General features: G+C 53.8%; 7 protein-coding genes across 7 annotated transcripts; 4 read left to right on the top strand and 3 right to left on the bottom strand.

The window, feature by feature from the left end:
* Positions 1 to 181: 181 nt before the first annotated feature.
* J4E84_010796 (uncharacterized protein) lies at positions 182 to 3,560 on the top strand (the record flags this gene model as incomplete). The annotated part of the gene is made up of 5 exons (XM_049393351.1): positions 182 to 866; positions 1,201 to 2,169; positions 2,222 to 2,351; positions 2,455 to 2,973; positions 3,020 to 3,560. The coding sequence occupies 5 exons, from the start codon at positions 182 to 184 to the stop codon at positions 3,558 to 3,560; spliced, it is 2,844 nt and encodes a 947-aa protein (XP_049238969.1).
* A 63-nt stretch (positions 3,561 to 3,623) lies between these two features.
* Positions 3,624 to 4,941, bottom strand: J4E84_010795 (uncharacterized protein; the record flags this gene model as incomplete). The annotated part of the gene is made up of 2 exons (XM_049393350.1): positions 3,624 to 4,574; positions 4,633 to 4,941. 2 exons carry the CDS (start codon positions 4,939 to 4,941, stop codon positions 3,624 to 3,626), a joined length of 1,260 nt encoding a protein of 419 aa, XP_049238968.1.
* A 370-nt stretch (positions 4,942 to 5,311) lies between these two features.
* BNA52 (Kynureninase 2) lies at positions 5,312 to 6,790 on the top strand (the record flags this gene model as incomplete). The annotated part of the gene is made up of 1 exon (XM_049393349.1): positions 5,312 to 6,790. The coding sequence occupies one exon, from the start codon at positions 5,312 to 5,314 to the stop codon at positions 6,788 to 6,790; it is 1,479 nt and encodes a 492-aa protein (XP_049238967.1).
* A 382-nt stretch (positions 6,791 to 7,172) lies between these two features.
* J4E84_010793 (uncharacterized protein) lies at positions 7,173 to 8,135 on the top strand (the record flags this gene model as incomplete). Its single annotated transcript, XM_049393348.1, has 3 exons — positions 7,173 to 7,216; positions 7,287 to 7,413; positions 7,464 to 8,135. 3 exons carry the CDS (start codon positions 7,173 to 7,175, stop codon positions 8,133 to 8,135), a joined length of 843 nt encoding a protein of 280 aa, XP_049238966.1.
* Positions 8,136 to 8,676: 541 nt separating this feature from the next.
* On the top strand, positions 8,677 to 9,635 carry J4E84_010792 (uncharacterized protein; the record flags this gene model as incomplete). The annotated part of the gene is made up of 4 exons (XM_049393347.1): positions 8,677 to 8,720; positions 8,770 to 8,896; positions 8,952 to 9,143; positions 9,324 to 9,635. The coding sequence occupies 4 exons, from the start codon at positions 8,677 to 8,679 to the stop codon at positions 9,633 to 9,635; spliced, it is 675 nt and encodes a 224-aa protein (XP_049238965.1).
* A 337-nt stretch (positions 9,636 to 9,972) lies between these two features.
* Positions 9,973 to 10,949, bottom strand: J4E84_010791 (uncharacterized protein; the record flags this gene model as incomplete). Its single annotated transcript, XM_049393346.1, has 5 exons — positions 9,973 to 10,488; positions 10,550 to 10,561; positions 10,620 to 10,682; positions 10,733 to 10,767; positions 10,817 to 10,949. 5 exons carry the CDS (start codon positions 10,947 to 10,949, stop codon positions 9,973 to 9,975), a joined length of 759 nt encoding a protein of 252 aa, XP_049238964.1.
* A 901-nt stretch (positions 10,950 to 11,850) lies between these two features.
* J4E84_010790 (uncharacterized protein) lies at positions 11,851 to 17,930 on the bottom strand (the record flags this gene model as incomplete). The annotated part of the gene is made up of 3 exons (XM_049393345.1): positions 11,851 to 12,114; positions 12,162 to 12,275; positions 12,324 to 17,930. 3 exons carry the CDS (start codon positions 17,928 to 17,930, stop codon positions 11,851 to 11,853), a joined length of 5,985 nt encoding a protein of 1,994 aa, XP_049238963.1.
* Between the last annotated feature and the right edge of the window lie 1,011 nt (positions 17,931 to 18,941).

Below are 18,941 nucleotides of genomic sequence, written 5' to 3'. Positions count from 1 at the left end.
AAATATTGTTGCATGATTCCGCCATCAGGTGAAGGCGCGAAGGATCAGTAACGTTTAGGCTAAACCCGATTTATGTGAGCCGTCTTTCGTATCTCTAGGCAGCCATCATCCAGCGTGTTCAAAAGGAAAACACACATAGCACAGATTGGGCATCAAACAAGCTTCCTTAGCCTTATACAAAATGCTTGACTTTGACTTCCACCTCACAACACCTCGTCTTTTCATATCTCACCTTGATCCTGAGAATGATGCTCATTGCGATTTCGCATACGAGCTAGTGTTTAGCCCAGGTCTCGCTGAGCAGAAGCCCGCAGTCGATGCGGAAATGACAGAGATCACACCCCCTCGCGATGTTGGGAAGAACTTCATCGCGAAGGATATTGAGAGGATGGAGCAAACAGGCTATGGCCGCTACCTGGTCTCGCTCAGACAAAACTCGGCTTTGAACATCAATTCACCGCACGAAGACGAAGACGTTCCTTTCTCGAAGCGACGCCTAACGCCAATTGGCATCGTCTCAATGCAACTCGCGCGCTTCCCGTCCGAACCGTCCGCACCAACGATCCCAGATGTCGGGTTCACATTCCTCCCCCGGTACCTCGGAAACGGGTACGCTACTGAAGCTGCTGCGGGCTTGATGGAGTACTACACAGACGAGAGAGGACTCAAGGAGTTTTGCGGTTTTTGTAAACCGGAGAACACAGCTAGCGCAAACGTCTTGAAGCGGTTGGGCTTCGAGGAGAGAGGTCTAAGGGAGATAGACGGTGTTGTCGAGGGGGAGGTATTGAGCGCGTTGGTCTGGACAATTGGCGTTGGGCATGAGAAGGGCGCGCTTGAGAAGCGAGGCTTGCAGCGCGTTGTGAAGCGTTGGTGGAAGTGGTGGCGTTAAAGCCAGTCACGTGTCTCTGCGGAATATCATCAACTTAGAGAAATGCTATGCCTCATGCTCAATCTCAACTGTGATCGTGTTACAGAAATACCCTATCAGCGTGATGAGGATGCCGGACAGACGATCGGAAAGAGTCCGCGCGATGACGTCTGTGCGTCGGCCTAAGTCTTAGCGCAGTGCAAGCCCGTCTTCAGCCGAAGCTCGCATCCGTCCGATGCTTCAGCTTCGTCGGATGTTCCGTCGAGTGTTTCCTTTCACCACAGGGTGCAGCCGCGCGCTCTGGTAGCCGATTGCTAACTATTCGCACTCAGCTGACGCGACATTATTCCACGAGATGTCAACACCGGATGCACTGGCAACAACGCGTCCGGAGAAACGGCGCAGACTTGAGCGCGTCGCAGCGGCCTGCGATCTGTGCAAGAAAAGAAAGGTAAAGTGCGACGGTGAGCAACCATGCGCCTATTGCACTCGGAAGGATCGCGCGGCTACTTGCACGTTCAGCGGCCCTCATGCACGCCCGCAAGCGCATTCTGCCGGTCACACTCCCCTTCACGGTGTCCATTCCGACGATATCCACCGTCATCACCCCCGTTCAACTGGCCATACACCTCATAACCGCGATCGAGATGAACAGGACGATGCTGTGCGACAAAGGCTTGATCGCGAAGCTGCCGAGGATGGAACATCACTCTCGCCAACATTGAGCAGAGATGATCAACAAGGCGATACAGTGGTGCCTCTTGAGGGTCGCATCCTCCGTGACGCCCAGGGAAAGTCTATCTTCATTGGCGACTGCGCCCCGCTGTCTTTTCTGCAGACAGTCAGGCATCTCATCACATCCGAGGTGGATCCAAGAGCTACTGTTCAAGCTACACGCGACCCCATCATTGAGATCGCTCGGCCTGATTCAGCGGATCAACATTCATGTCCTCCTATTGATGTGCATCAGGTCGACGCACTAGTCGACGAGTTCATGGCTGCAAGTAGTGGCCTCGTTCAGCTCTTCCAACGAGAGGATCTTGCTCCCGAACTGAAAGCATGGGCAGGCAGCAGGAATTCGAGTCCAGACGATGCTGCAGCTGCCGTCTTCTATCTGGTCCTTGCGATCGGCGCCCAAGAGCGATTCGAGGAAAAGGCAGAAGCCTGGTTCAATACTGCTCGGGATGTGCTTTTGAAGCATATGTGCAGCAGCATGAACGTGTCTACTGTTCAAGGCTTTGCCCTCGTAGCCATCTACATGCTCCGAGCGTCTCAGCCGAATGGAGCCTACTTATACTTCTGTATGCGAAATGAGAAAGAACTGGCAGTACATAATACGCTAACTTGTTTCAGCCCTGGCTGCGCGTGCCGCATATGCAATCGGCATACACCGAACGGAAGTTAACGCATCCTTTGGCGAAACCGTCAAGCTGGTGCGAGACCGGATTTGGAAGAGCATTCGCGTCACCGACCAGTTGATAAGGTAAGATACAACTACAGATGTCCTCAACCAAAGTCTCACACGTTGCGGAGTCTGCACAGCTTCACTCTGGTAGTATATGCTGATCCTCTGCTTCCCCATGTAGCAACGCATTAGGCCGACCTCCGTCCACATCAGATGTCGATTGCACCGTCAAATACAACACTTTTGAAGACAACACCGAAACCGATGATGCCAATATACTGGATGCCAGCGTCCAGATCTTCATGATTATTGAGCGTGTCGTCGTTGAAGTGTACTCTCGCAAACGCATATCACTACGCATTGCAGACTATGTTTCGCGACAGTTGAAGAGCTGGGCGTCCAAATGGCTGCAGAAATTATCTCATCTTACGACCAGACCTCATTCTCGAGAAGCCGTAGTGGGTGCTTGCTCCACACTCTGCTCCTATTACTACGGCATCATGCTACTTACCCGACCTTTCCTCATCTACGAGTTATATGAGTACATGGGCGCTCCTCTAAAGAGCGGAGGCTCACAAGCTGATCACCAAGAGAAGCGCAAGTACGCAGATGCTGCACTTGATGCCGCGTCGACGTTAGTGGATACTCTGCTAGTCGTGACGATTACAAAGCAGTTGCCTCGTAAGATGCCACTGATAGTGTAAGTAAAGCTATCTTGCCCTATTGAGTAGGCTAACAGGTATCAGATCCTGGCTCTTTACGGCTACACTTGTTCTTGCTGTCGGCATTCTTGGGGACTCGGGACTTATGTTAGTGGACAGCTGCAAAGATGCAATCACTTGCATGGACTACTTTGGTCAAGTCGACCCTCATGCCCGGCAATACTCACAGGTCGCGCAATCGCTGCTCAAGATTACCACTGCACATGCCAAGAAGAGAGAGCTGCATCTGCGCCGTAAAAGGAAGCAAGCATCGTCGGAATTGTTTGGCCTATTGCCTGGAGAGTCAACTAACATCGCGGCCCAAGTGGACGAATGCGACGCACAGCTCGGCCACGGGTCGCTGGTCTCCCGAGACTCCGTTCAGCGCCACGTGTCTTCCGCAGCGCCACTCGATTGGACTATATACGATGCCGACTTCTTTGCCATGCCATGGCCGAGTGAGAACGATCAGGGTCTCCAGGATTTCTTGCAGCCGGGCACTCACAACCTTGATGGCGTATCCGTGGCTGACATACCGCTTTTTCCCATCCACGACCAGCAGATGGGCGGTGACTTCTTCCCGTAAGTTCGAGATGGATGGGATGGCGTCACGAGTGGGTTTCTTCTTCAAATTCTCTCCCAAGACACTTCAATGCACGACTTTTGTTTCACTAGTCTCGTCTCTCGATGTTCTCAGAAACGGTATCAGCTTGGTGCCTCCAGTTCCGACCAACTCTTGCGTCTTCGGCTTTTCGGCCGCCAACTCCGTCGAGGCGGAAGCTATATCTCGTCTCTTGGGACCGGTAGTGGGTTTTCCCATTCGGCTCGGTATGATGATGTACCTAGTCACCAAGGCGATGTGTTTGTCGCGGAAGCCGCTGAGCGCCGCGACGGCTTCGTTGAATGCGGTCAGAAGCTCAGTGTTGTCTGCATGACTATCGACGTAGCTTCGAATATTTGCGATTGCTTGGACATCGTCAAGAAAGCGGGCATGGGGCCCGGGCATGTACCCACGCATCTCTGCGTGAAAGCCGCCGCTTCTCGAATGGTCGACAGAGAGAACCGCATCGAAGAATTGTAGCAGCGAAGACTGGCCGTTGGAACCACCACGATAAGCGCGCCATGTGCCTTTTCCGTTACCTTCGTCGTAGAAAACGCCGTTTGGTAGACCGGCACTCGCCATGTTCATGCTCCCAGCCAGGAAAGGTCGGATGGTGTGGTAGAACATCTGCGGGTCACACCGCTCATCCATGCGTTCCAAGAGCTGGCCAATGCGCTGCATTCCCTGTCGGAAGTATTGCAGGGCTTGTATGATCGTTGTGGCATCATCAGTCTCGACAGCTTCAATAGCACCAAGCATGGCCTCGATCAACGGGCCTGCTCTTGCTTCCATGGCATTCGAAATAATGAAGAACCACGACTCATCATCGGTTCCCGTCGCTGTGTGTAGTGCAACCATGTTCTCCGGTTGCGTCAAGTCGGCGTCTTCGTTGAGTGGTGTCCAGTTCCATAAGTTCAGAGCTGCATATGTGGCCACTGGATGCACCTCAAGATAGTCGGCAGTCTGAAGGAACGACACAGTGATCGCTGGGGGTAGTCGCTAGCTTCCTTGTTAGTGACTGGAGACTTTAAGGTACTGCGATTTCATGCTGACATACCTCTGATGGCTCGGGACCTGCCCATATGTAGCCCTGGGCTATGACAGCGAGCATCGAGTGTGCTCTCTGCCATTCTGCCTCACTGGAGAGATGCGACGTATCGAGAACGGGCAATTCGTCAACCCATTGCCGTATTTGTTGTGTCTCTATGAGGGTTGGAAGTTGCTCAACGATCTTCTCCCATGGTTGATAGTAGGTATGCGGTAAGCGTCTTAGTGGTGGCTCGGCAGGTAAGAACCCGTTCTTTGAGATGCCGTAATTAGGGAGTGCATCGGGTGATGGGAGGACGGGAATCTTGTGAGGACTCATTGCGGCGGAAAAGGTAGCGACGGTAAGGTTGCACAGTAATATCGGAAGGGTACGTCCTTCCTTGTAGCGGCGAACTCCTGCTTTATTGCGCTGAAGAGCGAGGTCCACACTCAACCCACGGTCGCGTTCCGATAGTCTTCCGAGCTCGGAATGACGGAAGCGTTGTCGGATGAGAGTCCGATACCCCAATGAAGAAGGTGCAAGCTTAGTTTGATGCAAGCCTCAAGCCTCTTGCTTGGAGACGTAATGGCCAGATCGTGATGCATATATAGTCTGACGCCGTCTTCTCAGTATCATTATCACATTCGTACATCACATCGCATCTCGTTGGTTCCCCAAGACATACCCTAACCGACAGCACATCATCACCATGGACGCACCTGCCGCAATCCAACAGCTTCGCCAAGGGCAAAAGCCACAGTGGCCAACAAACGCCGAATCAGCAGACTTTGCGCATTCCCTCGATCAAAGTGCAGACATTCCCAAGACGTTCCGACCCGAGTTTGTTGTTCCCAGCAAAGCGCAGCTAAAGCGGAAAACCCTGAACGATGACGCACAAACCGCCAACCCTGCATCAACACCAGACGACGAGGCCATCTACTTCTGCGGCAACTCTCTGGGTCTGCAACCGAAAGCTGTTGGCGAGCACTTGAACGCATACCTGAAGACATGGGGATCTATCGCTGTTGGCGGTCATTTCACCGCCCTAGAGGACTCGCCGCTCACACCCTACCAGGACATGGCTGCTGGGTGCTCAAAGAAGATGGCTGACATCGTCGGCGCATCACCTTCAGAAATCGTTGCCATGAACACATTGACCATCAACCTGCATCTGATGATGGCTGCCTTTTACAAGCCAACTGAGAAGAAGCACAAGATCATGTGCGAGTGGCGACCTTTCCCTAGCGACTGGTATGCGATCGAGTCGCAAATAGAATGGCACGGTCTTGACCCGAAGAAGTCCATGCTGTTGGTCGAGCCGGACGATGGATACATCATGACCACAAAGAACATCCTCAAGCTCATTGACGAGAACGTCGATGAGCTGGCTCTCATCATGCTGCCCGGTATCCAGTACTACAGCGGCCAATTACTCGACATCCCCACCATCACCGCACACGCACGCAAGCACAACATCACCATCGGATGGGATCTAGCACACGCTGCCGGAAACGCCGAGTTGAAGCTGCACGACTGGGATGTCGACTTCGCGTGCTGGTGCACGTACAAGTACATGAACGCCGGCGCTGGTTCCATCGCCGGTGCTTTCATCCACGAGAAGCACGGTAATAACGACCACTACAAGGGATTGAAGGGCTGGTACGGCCACGACAAGTCATCGCGCTTCCTCATGGACAACAAGTTCGTTCCTACACCTGGCGCGCAGGGCTTTCAATGCTCTAACCCATCGATTGTCGACCTTACATGCTTAGCCGGCTCGCTCAGCGTCTTCGAGAAGACTTCCATGACCGACCTACGATCACGATCTCTACTGTTGACCGCATACGCTGAGCACCTGCTCTCTCAGATCGCGGCGCGCAACATCAAGGACGGCAAATTCCCCTTCGAGATCATTACACCCACAGATCCCCGCTTCCGCGGCGCACAACTGAGTGTGCTGCTTCCAGAAGATGTCTTCGACGATGCGAGCGCGGCGCTGGTGGAGAATGGTGTTGTCTGCGACAAGAGGAAACCCGGTATCATTCGCGTTGCGCCTGTACCGATGTACAACACTTTCAGTGATGTTTGGCGGTTTATGCAGATATTTGAGGAGGCGATACGAGAGAAAGGTCAAGGGCAGGCTCAGGAGCAGCAGTCGCAAGGGACGGCGGTTGAGGCGAGGTTGTAAATTAGTAGTTGTTATTTAGATGTTCTTTTTGCAGCGTTAGACATTGATGCATATCACAGAGTTTGTCTTGATACTCCACTGCTGCTTTTGTACAATCCTACAGCAATCCTTTCTGAACTCCAGCTCGATAAAATACATGTGTTCATCCTTTGATGTCTGTTGCGCTTGAAGTTACACTTGTCTTGCGTTCGCGCACGACGAGCACATTGCATTTGAGTCATGTTTCACACACACCCCCTTTGCGACGTTCTTTCACTTTCACTCTACGCTTGAACATACCCGGAAGAAAGTCGCTCCGGCCGCAAAGAATCGAGTAGAACCCAACCTCTATCTCTTCAGCTTCTTCTCTCCCCTAACACTGCAATTGCGACAAACGACAGCGATGGCGGAGGCAGCTCAGACGCAAGTTCTGGCCTCACTGAAAGGGTAAGTTCCATTCCTAATTCACGTTCTTGTAGCCTTTCATCACGTCGACATTCTACTAATTCACTGCCAGCTCTCACAAATCGGGCGCATACTTCGATCTCACCATCAAGTGCGGTAGTGACATGTACAAGGTCCACAAGGTCATCGTCTGCGAGCGCGCCGAATTCTTCGCCCGTGCGATCAAGTTTGGCGGACAAGTAAGTGCTTGACAAGGTAAACATATACCAGAGACTGATACTTTGAGAAGGAATCTGAGAGCGGTACCGTCGATCTTCCTAATGACGAACCGGCCATTGTCAAGCTCCTGATTCAATACCTCTACGAAGGCGAGTACGAACCTTTGCTGCCAGACGGCGAATCTTCGCTAGATCCAGCATCTGCCAAAGTCGACGATACTCGCCCGAAGCGTAATCACAACGGGCAAGCATACAGCTACGACTTTCCACACACGTGTGAAATGAACCACCGTTGTAGCCACTCTTTTGTCTGCCCACATCATACGTGCAATCTCACAAATTGGAATTATTGTTGTGCCAATCGCAAATACACTTGCGAGATGTGCAAGCGTTCCGCCCCGTCGCTGCCTTCACTCAACGGCCAAGTCGATCAACTTCTTCTCCACGTCAAGATGTACGAATACGCGGACAAATACGACGTGGTCGGACTTAAAGACCTAGCTATCGAGAAGTTCAGCCGTTCATCCAAGCACTTCTGGAATGAGGACGAGTTCTCCATCGCCGCTCACCATGTCTTCTCCACCACCGTCGACACAGACAAGGGCCTCCGCGATATCGTCAGTGCCACGATCAGTGCACACATGGGACTAGTCAAGAAGCCTGAAGTCAAGGTCCTCATGACAGAGTTCAACGGCCTTGCTCTGGGTATTCTGGAAGAGAAGATCATCGAAAATGGTTGGTAGAGAGAGGTGACATGCTTCTACCAACTCAGACTGGATCTTTGGACACATTAGCATTTGATGGATAAGTCGGAGGTCGAAGCTCTGCTCACAGAGTTCAACGGGTTGGCAGTCTGTCTCCGGAAGTTGATGGAGAAGACAGGTTGAGTGATTGTGAGCTGGATCATGAGAGAGTTCGAGAGTGAACATGGATGCAAGAATGTAGAAGGACAAGAACTTACGAGAAGCAAAGCCATCGTAGAAAAGCTGTCGGCTTCAAGTGGGCAGTTAAGGAACGTGGAAACAATACGTGCAATGTCATCCTTCGTACCTTCCTCATCTACCGCTTCTACCCGTTGATCTCTGAAGTCATGCGTATATGCATGCCTACGTACCTAGGTATCCATGACGACACTGTCAATTTTGCTTCACCTTCACTTTACAACTAACTAAACCCGGAAAAAAGTTGCGCCGGGGGTAAAAGTTTAGGGAGAACCTGTTTTGGTACCCTCTACCTCGGGGATTCCTCACTCACCAAACACTGCAACCGCGATCAACAGCAAACATGGCAGAAGCGGCGCGCAACCAGCTGTATCTCACCTTCAAGAAGTAAGCTCATTAGCACTGGTTAAAAGGTTAACAAACTAACGCCTCGTAGTCTACTCGCCTCTGGCAACTTCTCCGATCTCACTGTGACCTGCGGCCCCGACTCGTACAAGGTTCACAAGAATGTTGTGTGTTCCCGCGCGGAGTTCTTTTCTCGCGCTGTCAAGTTCGGAGGCAAGGTGTGTCGCGTCGTCTATGTTTCTTCCACTTGAAGCCCTGCTGACTGTAGTCCAGGAGACTGAGCAAGGCAGTGTCGATCTCCCAGAAGACGAACCCGCTATTGTCAAGTTGATGATGCAGTACATCTACCAAGGCGAATACGATCCTGCTCTTCCCGACAACGAGCTGAGCGGTTCCACGAAAATCACAGTACCCCCGACTCCCACACCACCGCACAAGAAATCGCGGACAGCGAGACAGCTATTCGTACCCGCAACTCCAACATCGTTTCCTCACTCTTGTGACTATTATGGATACGACTGCAGTGAGAGATATGCATGCAAACACCATACCTGCGGTGATAAGTGCAACTACACATGCCAAAATTTCACCTGCGAGGAATGCCGTTCTGGCTCAACACTCTCTATCCCCGGCTCATCTACACAGCTGATGATCCACGCTAAGCTCTATGAAATCGCCGACAAATACGACGTGGTAGGCCTAAAAGAGCTGGTGATTGAGAAGTTCAAGCGAGCTTGCCACAGCTTCTGGAACGATCCCTCTTTCGCAAACGCGGCTCACCACGTTTTCTCTACTACTCCTGAACACGATAAAGGTCTGAGGGACATTGTGTCGAAGACCATCGCGGAACACATGGCCGAGCTTGTGAAGAAGCCTGAGGTTGAAGCTTTGCTTACCGAGTTCAATGGACTGGCCTTTGGCTTGCTCAAGATGAAGACGGAGGCTGGTTGGAAGTGATGGACTTGACTATGGCCGCCTGAGGGGGGAACAGCGAATGCGCTATGAAGGATCAGGGATGGTAGAGGAATATGATCTGAACCACGAGGCGAAAAGAGGTTGAGGAGCATAGAGGTGGTTCGGCTGCTGGATACCTGAAGAGTAGCCAACCAAACAAAATACACAAATGCTACACTTCTGTTTGCTATAGCACCGAGTACGTAAGAACACGCCTGGTTATGAAACGCCATATCCATGACTCCTAACAACACCTATTCCGGATATACCACCTAGTCCTAATTCTCTGCACATAAATCGTTTCATCCCACGAAAGCACATTCATTCCTCATGTCCCCATCTACTGCAACCTCACCTCCCCCTCCTCCCTCTTCAACCCAAACTTACTCAACCTAATCCTCGGCACAACCCCCACCAGCACCAACACACTAGCAACAATAACAGCCCAATGCTGCACATGCGCCAAGTTCAAATTATACGTCGTCCACGTCGCCGCGCAAATCGTCGCAAGCCCCAACACCGCAATAACATACCCCGCCATGCGATGATACTTATAAATACTCTTCGCGTTCTCCACACTGCCATACAGCTGCGGCACATAGTACTGCGTGAACCCCACAATAGCCTGGATGTACACGAGGATATAAAAGGTGAGGCCGAGGCGCGCGTGCGCGGATTCAAAGTGTTCGTGACCCGGGCCGGCTTTGTTCATTTCGATGATGATGAGGCCGGCGGTGAGGGCGGAGGCGCCGAGCGCGTGGAAGAGGAAGTGGGCGAGGGTGCCGGCGCGCTTTTGTTCGGGGGTGTGGGTTGGTTGCAGGACGAGGGCTGCTTGAATGGCTAGGAGGAAGCCGGCCTAGGGGGTATCAATGATACGGTTGGCGGGAGGGGGTGATTAGGGTGGTGTTGTGGCTTACGGAGTTGAGGAGCTGCGTGGTTGGGTTGGTTAGTTGGTTGTGGTGGAGGTTTGAGGGGTGAGGGGCTTACTGGGTGCGCGGAGAAGAAGATGAGTTTGTTGGAGAAGATGGCTCCCCAGATGATGGCTGCGAGCTTTTGACGCGTTAGTATGGGCGTGGTATGCGAGGTGTTGAGGTGCTTACGATCCATATTCCTGCTTGCGCAATGGGAGCGGTGCCTGGGTCTGTTAGACTTCTTCCTTACAACATATGCTTGACAGCACATACCAATCCACAGGTTATGGTAGAGAGGCTGCCCATGCATCTGGCTGGCATCTCCTCTTCTGCCTAGAAGAGGCTCTTGTTCACTCTGTCCGCGCGCCGCGGCGGCATTTGGTGGTATTCCCGTCGCAGAAGCCATGCTGTGAAGTAGAAACTCAAACGCGTTGCTATGAACAGCCTGAGAATCAAGGGAGGTCAAAGGGTATAGTGTCAGCCTGCGACAGGTGTCTGAGGGGTGCGCTTCGGACTTTAGGCGATGAGGAAGCTCCGGCAGACAATGACGACAACACGAACCCCTGTTCGTATCCACCAATTAGCGCGATGCGGATGTCAGATGCATTGGGCTCCGGCCAATCAGCGCCGAGATGACTAAAGCGTGGAGAAAGTGGTGATGTTTGCATTGCGGGTTTTTGGGGGTGGAGAAGGCGTTCTTGACGCGATATGCATGTCTAGCGCGTCCACAACGGTCGCGTGAGACATCTTCATCGCACCATCAGACGAAAATGAGGAAGCTGAGCATCAGTATTGGTGGTTTGAATATATTCTCGTCTCCGTTACATCGTTGCTATTGTACAAGTTCGCGCTCATCCGTAGCGCTGCGTCAGCATAGTCATCCCCGCTGCGTGTTGAGGTATCAAGTCCATGTATAATGTCCCCCTTCTTTCTATCCCAAGGCAGAGTTTGCTGCCATAATGCCGCCTGATGAACCATACCACGGGGAATCATCCTCCACCAGCTGCGTTCGCTCCAAAGTAACAATACGCCTTCAAATGCTCATGCATTCGCCTTGAAAACATTACATCCATTAACAATCCAACTGCATAACCAAACTAAGGATATGAGATGCGTGAAGCATCCCAAGTAGCAACCAGCGCCTCTAGTGCGATGGTAGTAACGTGGACCACTGTCATATCCGGTGTGCCTAGTAGCACGTCCAGTGTCTCCCCAACTGCGCCGTTCGCTGATGCAGGTAGGAGCGAAATCGAGTACCCTGCCTCGATACAATGTGTACGTGTGCGTAAAGGTAAAGTCCCCCACTCTCACTTCTTCTTCATGAGAGCGGGCTGTTTCGAAGGGTCGGCCGGATCCAGGAACTTGGTCATGGCAAGAGAGAGTTCCTTGAACTCCACCGGCTTCGTGACGTAAGAGTTGAAGCCTGCTTCCACGCACTTCGCGTAAACATCACCGAGGACGTTCGCAGAGAGCGCGATGATAGGGTGGCGGCGGTAGCTATGCTTCTTCTCCCATCGCCGTATTTCTTTGCAGGCTTGATACCCGTCTTTGTTGGGCATGTGTAGATCACACTGGATGGCGTTAGTGCTGTCCGAAAGAAACAGACGTTACTACTTACGAGAATGATCGAGTAATAGCCGGGTGGCTTTGCAAAGACGGTCTCGGTAGCTTGGACACCATCCTGTACCGTTTCTGTTTCAATGTCGATCCTGGCAAGGAATTTCAAGATGACCTGAAGACTATCAGTATGCGCAAGAAGTTACATGTAGAGGACACTAACCGTTTGGTTGATCTTGTTGTCTTCGACCAGCAAGACCTTGTGGTTCTTGCCACCCACGCGACGCTTGAGTTCTTCAAAGACGAGCTTTTGGCTGACAACGACCTGCTGTGCGCTGTCTTGATTGCGATCCGTGCTAGACTCACGCTCCTTCTGTGGGTCGAAGATGATGGCAAACTTCGAAGGTTTGAGAGGCCGGTAGATGAACTGCAGGCGTCGATCCATGTGAAGCTGCTCATAGTCATAGACTGGAGCTTCTTTGATGAGCTCCTTCTTCTGCGACGGGTCAGAGACTACGACGACAGATGTGTTACCATACGCCATGGAGCTGAAGATCTGGTCCACGATGGCGTGCACCTCGGCCGTGTCGTGCAATACAAGAACAACGTGGGTAAATAGTACAGGGTTGTCGCCACCCATCATCTTCTGCGCCTCGATGACGCTGGCCTGACCCGTCACTTGATGAGGTATTCCCTGAGGAAGCGTGTTCCTGATGTGTCGGATCGTAGCTTCCCTACTATGCTCCAATGGGCACACCACCAGAATAGAATACATGGGAGGTTGTAGAGCACTGCCAAGCGGTGACAGACTACGATGGGGTGAAGACGCACGGAGGGTCTTGTCCGAATCAATGGAGGTGGAAGAGTCGGGCTTGGGGGCTTCCTCGCTATCGGTTCGTTTGGGTGGCAGAGCTAGTTTTATATCCGGGTCTGAAGCTGGGCTGGCCTCTTGCAGGTACGAAGACGCAGAAGATCTTTCCGAACGCAAGCTTGACTGTCCAGTAAGAGCGGCACTTGTCAAAGAGTGATCCGAGCTACCAGAGGAGAGGGACGGAGAGTCGCGCGAACGCTCAGAGGCTGACAGACTAGATGCAGGCGACCTGACAGGTTCGCTCTTGTCCGAAGAGACGCTTGATACACGCTTGATCGGTGCTTGGCTAGGATTTTGTGACTGAACAAATTTCTGAAGAGCCGAGGGCTGGGGTAGTGGAGGCACTGCTGGCACTGCGAGCGGTGTCTCAAAAGCTGGCGTGCCTGGTGTCGACACCTGCGGCCTGGGGAAGTCGTCGGCAGTGGGAAGCCCAAACTTGATCGTGAAGAAGAAAGTCGAACCCTTGCCTGGCGCACTTCGTGCATCCATTCTACCTCCATGTAGCTCCACGAACTGCATAGAGATAGCCAAGCCGAGTCCTGTTCCGCCGTGTTGCCGGGTACTGCTGGCGTCGATTTGACTGAATCGCTTGAACAGGTACTTGGCCTCAGCATCTGTGAAGCCTTGACCGGTGTCCACCACTTCGAACCGAACCATGGTCTCGTTATCTCGCAGGGGCCGAGATCGATCGGGTGGTTGCAATCTGCATCGGATAAAGATCTCTCCTCGCTCGGTGAACTTGATTGCATTGCCAACCACATTAAGAAGAACTTGGCGAATGCGGAACTTGTCACCCTTGACCTCTGCTGGCACACCTTCGTCCACAAGGTAGTTGAGTTCAAGGCCTTTCTGTATGGCTAAGCCCATGTTCAAGTCATTGACCTCTTCAAGAAGCGACGGCAGATGGAGCCATTCCATGGACAGCTTGATCATACCGGCTTCGACCTTTGACAGATCGAGAATGTCGTTGATGAGGTTCAGCAGACTGTCGGTACTAGCTTTTATGATGTTGACATGCTCCAACTGCTCAGAGTTGAGCGTGCTGTCAAGCAGGAAGTTGACCATGCCGGAGATACCGTTCAGAGGAGTACGGATCTCATGAGACATGTTACTGAGGAACTTGGACTTTGCATCCATGGTTTCCTTCAATGTCTGCTCGAGCAGCTTGTGGTCATTGATGTCGGTAGCTGTGCCATACCAGGTCTCTTCATCGCCGTCTTCAGAGAGTGAATTCTCTAACAAGATCCTGACCAGATGCCACCTGTAGTCACCGTCTTTGTTGCGAAGTCGCACTTCGGTGGAATAAGATGCCCGTCCATCTGCATCCTTTGCAACCCTGAGAATACCAGTGCTTGCTAGTTTGGACAACTTGGCCTGAGGCATGTCCATGCGGTCTGGTACTGATCCACCTGGGCTGGTGATTGTTCGCTCAGTCTCCGATGAAGCGTCCGATGAGTTTGAGTCGGTTCTACCGTGATCTGCTGGCATCGAAGTGGGCACATTGGCGACTCCGTGTTCATCCAACTCGGGAAGCTTGCACTTGACAACGTCATCAGGGTGCACATGCTCCAAGAAGCCGTTGCCCAGGGCATGAATCTCACTTTGGCCAGAGAAAGAAATCCACTGCGAATTGCAGAACGTCAAACCCCTGCGATCTGACACGACAAACACGATCTGCGGGCTTGAATTTGCTAGCGCGCGGTATTTGGCTTCCGACGCAGCTGTCTCTTGTTGTCGGGAAGAATTGAGTTCGGCAATATGCTGTTCGTGAAAGTCCATGTTGGTGCCGATCCAGTGAACAATCTGTTGACGCTTGTTCTTGAGTGGGGCGACGCGTACATAAAACCATCGGTATTGCTGATCAAATCGTTGCAGTCTCACCTTCTTCTGCAATTGCTGGCCAGTGCGTAGCGATCTGCTCCACTCTTCCAGGTACGAATCGCGATCCTCTGGGTGAATTGAATCCCATGGGTCTCGCAACACCTGGCGTTGATCCTGGCCTCTATAGATGAGGAACTTGGAGTTGACCCAGGTGATTGCTCCGGTGTTGGGAGCGGCGGTGAAGATCTGCACCGGTAACGAGTCGGTGATTGTGCGGAGTAGACTTTCTGAAGGAGGTGGCATTTCAGACGTTTCGGTGATGGACGGTCTCCTCACGTGACCATGCGAAGCGTGAGGCTTTCCTCCGGGTGTTGTCGCCGAGGGCAAAGACTGGAACGACGAGCTGAAGTCTGCGCCGTATGAGTGCAAGAACGAGTGGCCTCGATTGGAGTTGCTCTGCATCTGGGCGCGACGCGTGCTCAATGACTCGTCTGGCTTATCGTTACGTGCCTTGGAAGCATCGTCATTGGCCTGTTCAGCTACTGGGTTTACAGTCACTCTCTTTGCAGGACGCTTGTCTGTCTTGCGTGCAGCTTGTTCATGAGGCGTCGAAGTTGGAGCATTCAGCGTTTTGCCATATTGTTTTCGCGCATCAAAGTAGCTCTCAACCGCTTCGCTACCTGCAAGATGGCCAGGGGTACCGCCCATGGAATGTCTGCTCGAGAACCCGACAGAAGAAGTGTCCCAGCCAGGTGTTCCGGCGATGGAGTCTCCGGGACTGTGCTTGGATCGACCCGAGTAGTCGGAAGGACTAGTAACACTGCCCGCTGCTGAGTTGGTGATGTCTTCCAGATCAAGGTGGAGCAGATCGTCGAGGCTATCGGAATCCGAGGGGAGGCTGATGCCGCCAGAAGTGCCAGCTGTCATGCGCCGTTGTCGGACCGACGCGACTTGAGCTTGAGCATTGGTGAAGTGCCAAGCATTGGAGAATGACGTAGCAAGGTGAGGGCCAAGGTGCTTCAATGAGTTGGTGAGGTTCCGCGGATACGGCACAATGGGCGACAGTATGGAAAGAATCGCAATGGGCGCTTTCCGCACGAAGTCCTCCTTGTTCAGCGACGTTGACATGGACTGTTCGGACTGTCTCCGCGTCATGGAGGGCGTTTGACTTGGCGTGGAGGTCGCTGGAGACGCCATGATCTGAGATAGAATGGGATGCACCAGAGGTATGTGTGTGACGGTACTGGCTTTGTCAACGCCAATGGCCTCAACCATGCCAAATTGTGTGTAGTCTTGAGGTGAACGCGACGGGTTGAATGTCTCCTCGTCGACATTGCCTGTAGCGAAGAACGGATTGGCATCAGCATCATTCTGGATAGCCGGTGACGGGGCGGGCGACTGTGCCCATGGTGAGCTTGGGTACTGTTCGTACTCTTCATAGCGTTGCGGCAGGCGGGGATCATTCGTAGCCAGATTGGCACGGCCACGAGCGGCGGCCGCTTTGTGAGCTTCTTGTGCAGCAGCACTACCCTGTATCGCAGAAGGTTTATTCTGTTCCGATTTGTCCTTACCCAAGTCTTCTTTAGATGTCGAATGCGAAGTCGAGTAATCTCTTGTCAGAGTGACCAAGCGCCCTCTCTCCAAGACACGGTTAACACCGGTATTGTCGATGAGGGCATCTGGCTCGTGATCGAGAGCACGCAGTACATGGTACACAGCGCTAGGCGGCGAAGGCTCTCCCACACTGGAGAACTCTGGATCGCTAAAGGTAGGTCCACCTGTTGGGGTCGAGCCAGCGAATGCAGGAGAGGCGCCATCAAAGGAAGCCTGTGAGACCTGCCTGAGCGGATGCTCTGGCCTGGCAGCCATGTGGGGTGCGTGGCTGGCAGACCTTATTGGACCTCTTGGCCGGTTGAGTGATGCCGGTGTGGGCGTATCTGGAGTGGCGCTGGACTTCTGGCGTTCATGGCCCGCGAAGGAGTGATGGGAGAATAGCTTTGGTCTGCGTTCCGGGATCACGGTGGAAGGAGGCATGTCGGCATGTTCATAGTCGCGTGAGCTTGGGTTCTCTTCCGACTGGAAATGGCCTGCTGCTTCCTGGTAGGTGGCTGCATGCGGGCTTCCCTCGTTTCCCATGGCAGTAAAACTAGTCTTCTGGCCCCATGGCACGTTCTCGATGTCAGACGCATCCGCTGGGACTGCCAAGGTGGCTCTTTCCGCTCCATAGTGGTCGCGCATGATGGACGTTACCGCCGTCCACCAAGCAGCGAGGCCGGGCTCGGCACCCAGGCGCAGTACGATGTCGTAAAGATTGGGACTCGGGAATCGCGGGTCTTCTGCATCTGGGCTCTGGTAGTTCCTTCCTCCCGGGGCGAAGGGCGTGGTTGATGCGGCGGGGGTGCTGCTCTCGGAGGCGATGCGCTCTTGCGGGGTCGCGTACTCTCGCGACTGCCCCGCTGCTACCGTGGGCGATAGGCTGGTGAAGGGCATGTGGAATGCCGAAGCCCATCGTGGCGTGTTTGGGACGGAAGGGAAAGGGTACGACGGCGTTCGAACGGCATGGGTGGCGGCGGGCGTGGGTGGCATGCTGCCGCGAATGGTCCTCGCAGACTCGGTCGATTCGGTCGACGTGGTCAGGCCCGTAGGGAGCGGCGGGTTGGGGCTCGGGGTTGGACTGATAAAGGCGCCCTCGAGGGTGGGCGAGATGCCCGGCATGGGTTCCTCCTTGATGGGCGATATGCGGCGGGAGCCCAGCGCGACAGCGGCATTGTTGGACGAGCTCCGCATGCGCGCCCGCTGCTGTTGCTGCAGCATCTTCAGCTGCAGGCCGCGCAGGCGCTCCACCTCCATCTCGTCGGGCGAGGCCTCGCTCAGTGGCGCTTCTTCCGCGGCCAGCTCCTCGGCACCAGCGCCTTCGTCCTCGTCGCCCGGCTGGCTCTCTGCCTCGCTCAGTTCGCTGTCGGTGGCGGCATCGTCGCGGGGGTTGCTCGGGGTCCGGGTTCCGGGCGAGGGCTGCGAAGTCTGCGACTGATATGTCTTCGCGTCGCTGGCGGCCAGTCTCTGCAGTGGCGGGCGCGTCGTGGGTGGCGGCGCAGTCTCTCTCTTTGAATTAGGAGAGGATGACGGGGCCTTTGTCATTATTGCATTCCCCAGTCTCCCACAGAACGCGCAGGTGGTGTCGTGATGGGGTCGAGGCAGCGGCGGGCATAGATGGGATGGTGAGCTATGACGTCGCGGAGTGTGCTCCTGGCAAGAATGGACGGTGAAGCGGCCTCAGCACATGGACAGGTCAACAACACAACTTAATGGCCACCAGTGGTTTCGCGCTGTCAGACTGCCAGCAGAGGCCGAATCCCACCGGAGCGCAGGAACAAGCTGGGAGTGCTTGGTGAGTAAGAATCAGGTGGTGGGCTCATGCCAGGATCAGGAGCAGGATAGCCTCGCGCCCGTGGGCTTCAACACACGCCCGCATACACTTACAGAAACGTCGAGGCCGCGCACTGCACGCGCTGGACAAAAGCAGTTTGGATGGATCGTGGATCGCGTAAACGATGTGTATTGGCGCGAGGGACCGTCTTGCTCCTGTCTCATTACAGCCGCCCGCTTGGACGAAATTGACTGTTGGCTGCGAGCCGCTAGATCACGGCCAGCGACGTCATCAGGGTTTCTCGATACTCCAGCCGCGCCTACGCCGATCTGGAAACCACCAGCGACGCCCAACCTCCACAGCCCGCACTCACCGCACCGCATTCTCCCTCTCCGTTGTCTCTTCGTTGTCTCTACATCGTGATGCTATCTTCACCACCCATCCCCGTCGACCGCTCTTGGGGCGCTCGACATGGCGTCAACTACTATTTTAGCCATGGCCAACGGGATGCCACGTTTCCCCATTGGATGGGTACCCCTGCACATTTCCAAGACGGTTTCCCATGACGTCCCAACCCGGCTAGCGCACGCAGCTTTCCTTCCGGAAGCCTCAGAGACGCTCGACGCACCACCGTTCTCGACACTACTCAAGAGCCTCACTAGCGACGCTGCTGTCCCTCTCTCGATTGACGTGTTGAATACGCTATCCCGCAAATTGGGCCGTCCTGTCACGTCTCGGCCCGAATCTGCGCCTGCCTTCAAATAGCCCATGGAGCCACTTGT

This window comes from Alternaria hordeiaustralica (genome assembly GCF_023758085.1).
Source record: "Alternaria hordeiaustralica strain BMP 2776 chromosome Unknown scaffold_46, whole genome shotgun sequence".
Taxonomy (NCBI): domain Eukaryota; kingdom Fungi; phylum Ascomycota; class Dothideomycetes; order Pleosporales; family Pleosporaceae; genus Alternaria; species Alternaria hordeiaustralica.
This window is presented reverse-complemented; position numbering and strand designations above follow the sequence as displayed.